Source organism: Cryptotermes secundus, unplaced genomic scaffold (genome assembly GCF_002891405.2).
Source record: "Cryptotermes secundus unplaced genomic scaffold, Csec_1.0 scaffold618, whole genome shotgun sequence".
Lineage (NCBI taxonomy): Eukaryota > Metazoa > Arthropoda > Insecta > Blattodea > Kalotermitidae > Cryptotermes > Cryptotermes secundus.
The window spans coordinates 1164897-1174639 of record NW_019734973.1 but is presented as its reverse complement, the minus strand read 5'-3'; the positions used below and the strand labels follow the sequence as shown (position 1 = coordinate 1174639).

Here is a 9743-nt window from a genome sequence, read left to right as displayed (position 1 = left end):
ATGGGCGTGAACTGTCTTCGCTCGCTCGGCAGCCGGGATCGTGGGTTCGAATCCCACTCAGGGCATGGATGTTTGTGTGCGTTTCTCTGTGTTTATGTACAGGTACAGGCCTTGCGACGAGCTGATAACCCGCCCAAGGAGTCCTGCCGAATGTCTAAGATCTAGAAAAACGGAAGTGAACGGAGAAGTTCATGGAGATAGGCCTAGGCCCACTGGGGCTGTAGTGCCAAGGAAAAAAAAAAAAAGATGGACATGAAATTTAAGTGAACATGGCAATGAACCTTCAGAGTTCACGAAAAAAGTGGAATTTCTTAACCGGCTGAATGACTGTTAACGTTTCAAGAGGGCTGTCCTCCATGAAAGGGGTTAGTTAGTTCGTTTTTTGGTATTTTAGTTATCTGTGACTGTGCCATGATTCAGGCGATTTTAAATACCAGCTGTACCCGGCGTAACAATCGCCGTTCCATATCTTAAGGGTGAAAAGTTAAAGCTGTCCCCGTAACAGGCCGTGGAGGCCCACAGCTTTGTGAGACGTCGAGGCTCCTACATTTTCTAGACAGTCGGCTCACGGATGGCGATGAGGTTGTCAGCCTTGCGCTTCTGCAGCCGTTTACCCCCAGCAAGATTCTTGGTACTCATTTCTGTTAGAAGCTGAGTCGAACCTAGGGCTATAGTGTGGCTGGAAGGATTAGGTCAATTGAAGAATCCAGTGACCTTATTAGAAACAGAACCCGCGTCCTTCCGGCTTGTAGCATAGTGCCTTAACCAACTACGCTATAATCTTAGTTAAATATTAGTGCAGTCTATTTATTTGGATATTTCATTTCATGTATTCGTTTATATGACTCGACAGATGGGTGAACTTGTCGCCTAATATCGTCCAATCTTTGTGTTAATTCGGTCGACTCTTTGTCAAGCCGTTTAATTGCTTCTGCAGCAGAATTAAAATATAAAGTTATTCATACCTTGACTTATTTGCCTGCTTTACTTGAGATTAAATGGTAAATTTGACCATGTATGCGGAAAAGATATGGACCATTTCTAGGTGTCGATTTAGTCTTTGCGGCCGTCTTTGTTGAATTTTGCTCTCGTATATCATGTCTATAATTATTTTCTTCGCATGTGTTTCTAGTAAGCAGAACTCGTATTAGAACCGTTAAGTGGCGTTTTCAGCGACGATCCCGCGAACTTGTTGTAACTAACAAGGAGCGGAAACATAACTAAGAATTTCATATATTGAGAGCGGAGACGTATTGTGTTTCCTGTGAGGTAAGTAGTGGCATTTAAACATTATTTCGATTAGTTTACGGCTCCAGAGAATTAGAGCGCAGATTAAAGTTTCGTTTTCATTTTAATTCTAATCGAATCTGATGCCTTTCAGTTGTGCAAGAATGCGCACTCTGCAACAAGCCATACATTGCATCTGTCAGCTTACACAGCACCGCCCGTTTGTTGAACTCTGTATGCTGAGTCCATTTATTTTTCAGACGAAAAACTCGCGTGCGGTTTCTGTCCAATGCTACATTCTTTAGCAATCTGTCTACCGCGGTGTACAAGGTCGATCATGAGTTGTGTTGGGCAAGAAATTCCTTGCATTTAAACAATTCGAATGTTCATTACTATGCTCACAAAACGCCTACGTTTGACCACAACCTGAGCTTGTTCAATGCATCTACCCTTATTCCTTTAGTCACTTTAGCGTTATGGTCCCATCTGCATCTACGTCTTCCATGGGTTCTTTTCCGTTGAAGATTTTCAGCTAACTTGGTAACTATTTCTCGTTTCCTCCGTGCGTGATGCATGTCTGCAACAGGTGTCTTAATTGTTTTAAACCAGTAAGTAATTCTAAATGATTCAGTCCAGACCTAACAGAAGCAGTTCGCATGCATTATAAAACCAACAAATTAAGAATGAAATAATCGGCGGTTAATGTGAGAATCGTAAGAAACCTATTAATACACTCTACGAGTAAAATGTAAGAATTTTTAAAGTTAAACCGCTTGTTGTGTTATATACAGCAACTGTGCTTAAAGGGATACTAATTCAGTTTCTAAAGTAGGTCGCCCTAAATACAAGTCAGTTCAATGCTGGCAGTATGAAAATCGACAATACTTAGGACCCAACATAATTTGTAGCGAAGTGAAATAAAATTTGAACCATATGCCCCCAAGTGGGAATCGGGTGAGATAGGTTGGGAACACTGAGAGGAGGAACGACATTAATTTCATGTCTGATGGAGCAAATTGTGTCGAGAAATATTCTCACTTCTCCGTGGCATTAAGATGGTGCTGTCTAGTTCAAGAAACGGCTTAAAGTTGTATTCTACAGCGGTGAACATATTTTCGATTTTTTTTTTTTTTTTGTGATTTTGCATACCTAATTGGTTTCGATGCCCAATTCCTGATAATCTTTAGAAAATATCTTTTGCTTATGTGACACAACAGTTTTGTTGCCTGCATTCCTTTAATACTTCCGTCTACATGGACTCATGAACTCAAAGTTATAAAACTTTGTGTTGTAATTTTCCTATGTTAAAATGAAAAGTAAATCTATCCCTGTAACAGACCATGGGGGCCCACAGGGTTGTGAAAAGTCAAGACCCACATTTTCTAGAGCAGTGGTTCTCAACCTTTGTCAGACCGCGGCCAGGTAAATTCTATTTTCTGTAAGACGAGGGTGCGGTATAATTTATGCCAAGGCCCGGTACCTGGCCGTGGCCTGGCGGTTGAAAAACGCTGATCTAGATAATCGTCTCACAGATGGCGGCGAGGTTGTCAGCATAAAGCCCCGGCCACCTTTTGCCCCCATGAAGATTCCTGGTACTTATTTCTGTTAGAGACTGAACCGATTCCAGGACCATAGTGCAGATGAAAGGATTAGTCAATTGTTACATCCAATGATCTCATCGGGAATCGAGCCCGCCACCTTCCGAGTTGTAGCATAGTGCTTCAATCAACTACGCTAAGGATAAAAAAATCCCTTTTCCCGAAAACAGTCAAACATGCCCTTATGACTTCTACCATTTTTGTAATTGTCACAGTGCTCATCGCAACAATTAAACACACCGTTTGATTTCTGAAGTTTAATGATGATGATGATGATGATGATGACGACGACGATGATGATGATGATAATAATAATAATAATAATAATAATAATAATAATAATAATAATAATTCGATTTAATTTCTTTATTTAAGTACTTACCAGCAGCGAGTGACCTATACCACGCGAGCGTTACAAGTATACACAAAAAACTAGATTAAGGTTGGAACTAATACTAAAACTATCCAACCGCGGCGGCCCGGGTTCGATCCCGGGTCTGGTCAAATGGGATTTGTGGTGGACAAAGTGGCGCTGAGGAGGGTACTTCGGTTTCCCCTGCCAATCTTCATTCCACTAAATTCTCCATCATCATAATCACCTGGGGCAGGCTACAATAGGCCAATCAGTGGCCGTGGTGCCGAGTGGACCCAGTTGGACTCCACCCCCTACTAAGCGAATTAAAACAAATTACTAAAACTAAAACTAGATTGTAAAATAATACAGGTAAGAAGATAATGACGTAACTCAAAGGATTACGCAAAGGAAGATCTATCCTCAAGTGAGATATTATGTTCACTGAAAATGTCAATAGATCTGCAGATGTTGTTTGCAGCCGTGATGCACCTTTTTGACGAGCTAAGTCTCGGGACATTGCTGACTTTAAAGATTGAAAAGCCACTTAATTTTATCAGTGGATACATGAGACCATCAGTATCCATGGTAGAACAGTCAATTTTGTTCTTGGAAACGTTAATAAGAAATTAACCGTCAAGATTTTTCGCCTTGAATAAAGCTTTTTAAAATGTTAATAATACAACATTGATTCGTAATTACATAAAGAGTTGGGCTGAATAAATCGATCATAGCAAAAATTTGTAAACCGTCTTTGTATGTTTTCCAGCTTATTAGAATCTACTACAGTAAGAGTATTCCTGACGACAGACGCGTGCTCAAACTTTGAACGAATTAAGGTAATACATAAAGCTATCCAAAGAAGAAAAATTATATGTGATGAAACGAATTAGTCTTTAGTTTCTGAGAGTGTAAAGTAGTCAACATGACGATGAAAATGAAGTTTGCTATCGAACAACCCCGAGATCTTTTGCACAAAGTAAAATGGATACTGAAATTTTTACGAATAAAATAAATACTATTTATTCTGAATATGCTAATTTTTAGATAATTTTCAACGCGGTAACACACTCGATTCGTATTTTTAAAAGGAGCTCTTAAAACTCCGAGAAAAGACGGTTTATTGATACTTAGGTACAATTATGTGTTAATTATAGTCACACTTCCATGTAGTGCCGAGGTCAAGAATTGTGGAGCTGTAGCGCCATGCCCTCATGCCTTCATGACGTAGAGCTTAATTAACTTTACCTTATTTACCATACGTGTCATGTTGTCTATATTTGAAATTCTATTGGCCGTAATCCAACAGACCGACGGGGACATTTTTCGCGGTAAATGTGTTTTCCACTGTTGGCAACAACATAAAAACAAGAATTTATTATTAAGAAACCAAGTAAGATAAGGGTAGAAGCTGGGGTGGTGCTTTTTTTATAGTGCTGTACGTGATTTTATTGTGTTAATTACCTATCCATACTATCGAGGAGAGACAGCGGAGCATACTATATATAAATACTGAGAATTAACTCCAAATCTGTTAAATCTGTTTCTGAAGAAACATACGATGGAGTGGCAGGGTGGTGGTGATGCAGGTAGCGAAGCTCGTTTACCTCAAATTATTGAACCAAATGAAGGTAGCCAACAGAAATCGCCAAAAACTAGATTAGTAAATTTATTGGATGAAGTTGAAATGCATGTCGAACGGCTACGAAGAGATGCAATGAAACTGGAAGAAGAGAAAGACAGACTTCTAGCTACCCTGGACTCCCTTCGGAATTCGGAAATTATGATAGATCTAGGAGATAGTAAGTACAGCACTTTGTGGGCACTTCCGAAATTCGTTTCGCGTCCATTTTTGTATTTCCTTCAGATGGCCAAAGTGATGGAGTGATACTTGTCTGAGTCATGTTGTCATATGGGAGCAACTTTTCACATGCAGTATGTAAACAAAGAAGGTAACAGGCCGTGGATACCCATAAGGTTGTGAGACGTAGAGACTTCCACATTTTCTAGATAGTTGGCTCAGAGATGGCAGTGAGGTCAGCCTGATGCACTAGTCTCCCTTTACCCCTGAGGAAGATAGCTGGTATTCATTTTTCTTAGAGGTTGAACCAGCCCCAAGACCATAGTATGACTCAAAGGATTAGGTCGGTTAAAAAATCTGATGACACTAGATAAATATGTGGCTGAATATATTTTAGAACTATTGTTTGTAGTTTGTAACATTCACAGTATAATGATATATTTTGGGATAAATGCATACATTTTATAAGTATATCAAAATCGTTTGGTGTTGTTTAAGGGATGGAAGAATTACAGGTTAAACTTCAGTGTATGCAGTCAGTTCCCTACACACTTTATCAGCAACCCTTACAGTGCTTTTTTTTTTTCTGTTTCAGTTTTATGAAGGGTTTAGTTATTCCAATCTACTGATAGAAATTGCAGCTCAAGAACAGTTTTACAATATGATGGCCACATATCTCCAAATGTCAGTTTTATTTACAGTAATTTAATTGATCTAACTTAACCTGTTGTCATGTGTCAAATACATGTAATCCATCACTGAAGTTGAATTACTAACCCTAAAATCAACCATTTCACATTCCTGCAGCCAGTTATTGTACTAAAATGGTATAACCTGTGCTCTTTGAAGTTTAAGGTAATATGTTTTGTACACAATTTTAAATGAGAATTAGCATGAATTAATGGGGTAAATGGTTAAATGACATCTGTGCCATGCATAATGCAATTTATTTTGATTACACTTCATAGCCGTGAGCATTGAATGAAATATTTTTATGTTACGTTAAAGGTGAACGTGATGATGTGCTGCACTCTGTGGAACACATTGCTAACCGCTGTTTGACAGTAGACATTCTAGTGAAGACAACGCGTGATAATACACAAGAAGATGCATTGCACCAGGTCAACAGTTTCATTGATGGTTTGGTGAAGAGTCTGCAGAGTGACCCAGATGGAACCAAAACACGATGTCTTGCCTTTATGAATGCCTGCTCCCCACATACTCATGGTACTGCTGATAAAAATTTTGAGGCTGCCATCTTGGGTTGTACATTAGATGACCAGAAACGGGTCAAGAAACGTCTACAAGGACTTCTGGACTATATAGATGAAGCAACACGTTTTGGTTAGGTAAAAAAGACTAATTTTGTTTATATATTTGAGTTTAACTTGCATATATATATATATAGCTAGGTGGGATGTGAGTATTTGATAAACGCATGACTTCATTTAAAATTACCATAATCTTTCTATTGCATCTTTTATTTTCAAAAACATGATGGACCCCTAGTTTTGTGCCAGCAATGTGTTGACAGTGGGTGAGCCTGGGACTATGTTGCAAGCGGACCATAATGAATTTATTATGTGTAATTGCATGTTAAAATTGCTGAGTATTTCAAATACGGTTATCTGCCAACTTGATATGATAAATGTGTTCTCAAGAATGGTTGTGTAACTCGGATTTGTGCTACCCCTCTGATTTTACTGCCCATAACTTTTATCAAAAAAAACTATTAACTTTAATAGTATTCATTTTATCGCCTCTCTGGTCTAGTGGTCAGCATTCCTGGCTACAGATCCAGAGGTTCCCGGTGTTGCCAGATTTTTCTGAGAAGTCTGGAACGGGGTCCACTCAGCCTTGTGATGATAACTGAGGAGCTATTTTAAGGAAACAGCGGCTCCGGTCCAGAAAACTGAAATTAACAGCCATGGGGATTCATTGTGCTGATCACGTGACACCCTCTATCCACAAAAGTTGGCACTAAACTTTGCCGACAAGAGGCAGTCTCTCAGTCTGTATAGTTCACTTGCAGACTAAAATCACAGTATTCATTTTAGCCCTTTAAAAATCCAAATATATTTGTTTTAGCCAAATATTTTTTGTCCTGATTTAAAATAATAAAATACATATGAAGTTATATCTTAGTAGCAAATATCTGGATCTATCACATTACTTGATAAAAGTATTTAAGTGAATAGTAATTCCATCAAATTTAACTGGTTTAATATACAAGAAGCTCTGGGAAGATGTAATTGCATACTTTCCTTTTATACAGTATGAACTGGATAGAAAACAAAAAATTAGGGCAAGGGGAACACAGACAGCAAGGTGATCTCATATGCTTAAAATATTAGTGCACGATGTACAGACATGCAGACACTGATACAGACTAGATACACAGAAAGCAAGGTGATCTCATGAGCCTCCTTTTATTTATTCAAAATAAGGAAAGTAGGCTAGAAAATAAATAATAAATAAATAATAGTACATAAAGGTTACTTCACCTAATGAAAGGTGTAAATAGGAGAACATCATGCAGGCCTATTTTTAAAGAATTTAAGATTTTGTTTGTTACCACTTTGTATATTTTTGAGGTGTTGTGCTATTTTCGGAAATATAATTTATACTCTACGAGAAAATCAGATTTATATGACTATAATAATAAAAGGAAGGATTATTTTCGTGGTTCCACTGTTCCGGCCTTCAGGCATCATGTCACAATACCATTAATTTCTTTCTATTTTACCAATAGTTTCATCTGCAGTTTCTTTAATTATTTGTTGTAGGGTTTGCCAATTTGTAAAACAAACAAACTCCTTGATTTCAGTCCGCAAGCAAACTATCCTAAATTAAGATGAGGCTGCAGTAGATAGTAATTAATTGTTCAGTGACATAACCCTTATGGTCACTTCTCCTGATAGAAATTATCAACATTCTTTTATTTTTGTTAATTTTATCTGCTTGTTTTTTCTTTATAGAATAGGGCTCCCTCCCCCCTCCAGGAATGGTGTTTGAGAAATGTTATGTCTCCTTGTCTCCTTAGGTGGGTAAGAAAAATCGTTTTGTGAGCAGATAATTTGTTTGGTCACTTTATTTTGGGGTTTATTGTGGTCTTTGCGTAATTTGGTCTGTTTTTAATGGGCTTATGTTACAAGCAATGCCACATAAATATGGCTGTCTAAATAACTATTCTAGCTGAAAGTAATGTTAGTGAATGTCGAAGTGATGGTAATGTTGTGTACTATGTGCTGTTCACTGTTCTGTGTTTTCATTTACAGGCATCATGTAAAAATGTCAGCACTTCCCATAGACATGATTACAGATTTTTGATTTCCATTCAGCATATGACACACATGCTGGAAACAGTGCTTGTGATGAGACTGACTGCCCTGCTGCTCAGCCTATATTTGTGACAACATTTAACATCTAGCAGCAGCTTCAGTGATGTTTGTTACTGAACACACACCTTGTGTATTTTTAAGATTCAAGCATTGTAATGTGGTTATATAAGTAAATTACTTTTAAAATTAAAAATTGTAGGTGTATCTTTACTGCAGTATATCTACCAGTAACAGTCTTACAAAATAATGGGCCTATTTGGTATGAAACTTCATCTGTTACCAATGTTCTCGTGACATTTGTGTCTCTCCCCCCATTTGGACCCAACAGAGACATTAACACAAAGTAAAGTATAGTATTTAAAATTGGAAGCCATGCTGTTTTGTTATTTAAATGAGGAATGTCCAACTTTCCACACAGCAGTTAGTTTTGTGTGGCCTATGACAGTAGCCTTTCCTTCCTCACATTTATGAGCTGTGGTTTCCCTTCTTTTTAAGAATAACAGCAAAACTTGTTTAAAAACTGTATGTGGAGTGAAGTTTTTCAGTGAACTTCACATGACACAATAACACAGAAAAGTAGGAAATTGGTATGATTCCATGAACATATGCAGTATCAGTGAAATCTAGCAAATCTTCACAGCTAATTTTTAAGTTCTGTTAACCTGGGAGATATTTATATCAGAATATTGTAAAATTATATTCTTTATGATACATTCTGTGGTTAATTAAGGTATAATGGTTTACAGTTGGATAGCCCTGATTTAAACTGAAATAACCTGTCTCTGAATGTGAATTTGCTAGAGAAATGCAAATGTTATTCCAAATACTAGAGCATTTCTAACTTCATGTGGGTACTCAGTAGCGTAGTTGGTTGAGGGACTGCTACAGGCTCGAAGGTCATGGGTTCAATTTCCTATGAGTCACTGGATTTTTTAATTGACATAATCCTCCCATCCACATTATGGCCCTAGTGTCAACTCAGCCCCTGACAGAAATGAGTACCAGGAATCTTACCGGGGGCAAAGGTCGGCCAGCATGTAAGATTGACAACTTCATGACCATCTGTTAGCTTAATTTCTAGAAAGTGCGGGGTCCTCGACATCTCACAACCCTATGGGCCTTCACAGCCTGTTACAGGGATAGTTTTACCTTTTTTACATCAAAACATGGAAGCAGAGAGGCACCAGATTCCCCATATGTGATCATGGCATAGTGCTTAACTAATTAAGCACAGGGACAGCTTTACCTTTACCCCACCTTTGTATTTCATTATCACTTTTTTCCTTCTGTGGATGGAGGACCTTGGCAGTCATCAAATGACAACAGAGTTCATTTTCATTTATATTGTAGAAAGCCAAGGCTTTCAGAGCAGATGTTGCCACATTTCTTGAATTAGATATCTTATTTATAGTCTGGAAAGTGAC

At 38.0% G+C, this 9743-nt stretch overlaps 1 protein-coding gene across 2 annotated transcripts; it reads left to right on the top strand.

Moving 5' to 3' along the window:
- Positions 1-4551: 4551 nt before the first annotated feature.
- On the top strand, positions 4552-9250 carry LOC111869148 (BAG family molecular chaperone regulator 2). Of its 2 annotated transcripts, XR_002843616.2 has the most exons (4): positions 4552-4979; positions 5987-6327; positions 7957-8021; positions 8257-9250. XR_002843616.2 is itself a non-coding variant. In XM_023860390.2 (3 exons), exons 1-2 carry the CDS (start codon positions 4739-4741, stop codon positions 6325-6327), a joined length of 582 nt encoding a protein of 193 aa, XP_023716158.1. In that variant the 5' UTR covers positions 4552-4738; the 3' UTR covers positions 8257-9250. The 2 variants fall into 2 exon arrangements, 1 of the variants encoding a protein (XP_023716158.1); XM_023860390.2 differs by lacking the exon at positions 7957-8021.
- Positions 9251-9743: the final 493 nt, after the last annotated feature.

Excerpts from the sequence above, each read along its gene's own strand:
- LOC111869148 (XM_023860390.2), top strand. The coding sequence starts at position 4,739 with ATGGAGTGGCAGGGTGGTGGTGATGCAGGTAGCGAAGCTCGTTTACCT. Across the intron at positions 4,980-5,986 it reads TATGATAGATCTAGGAGATA|GTGAACGTGATGATGTGCTG; the intron begins GTAAGTACAGCA and ends GTTACGTTAAAG.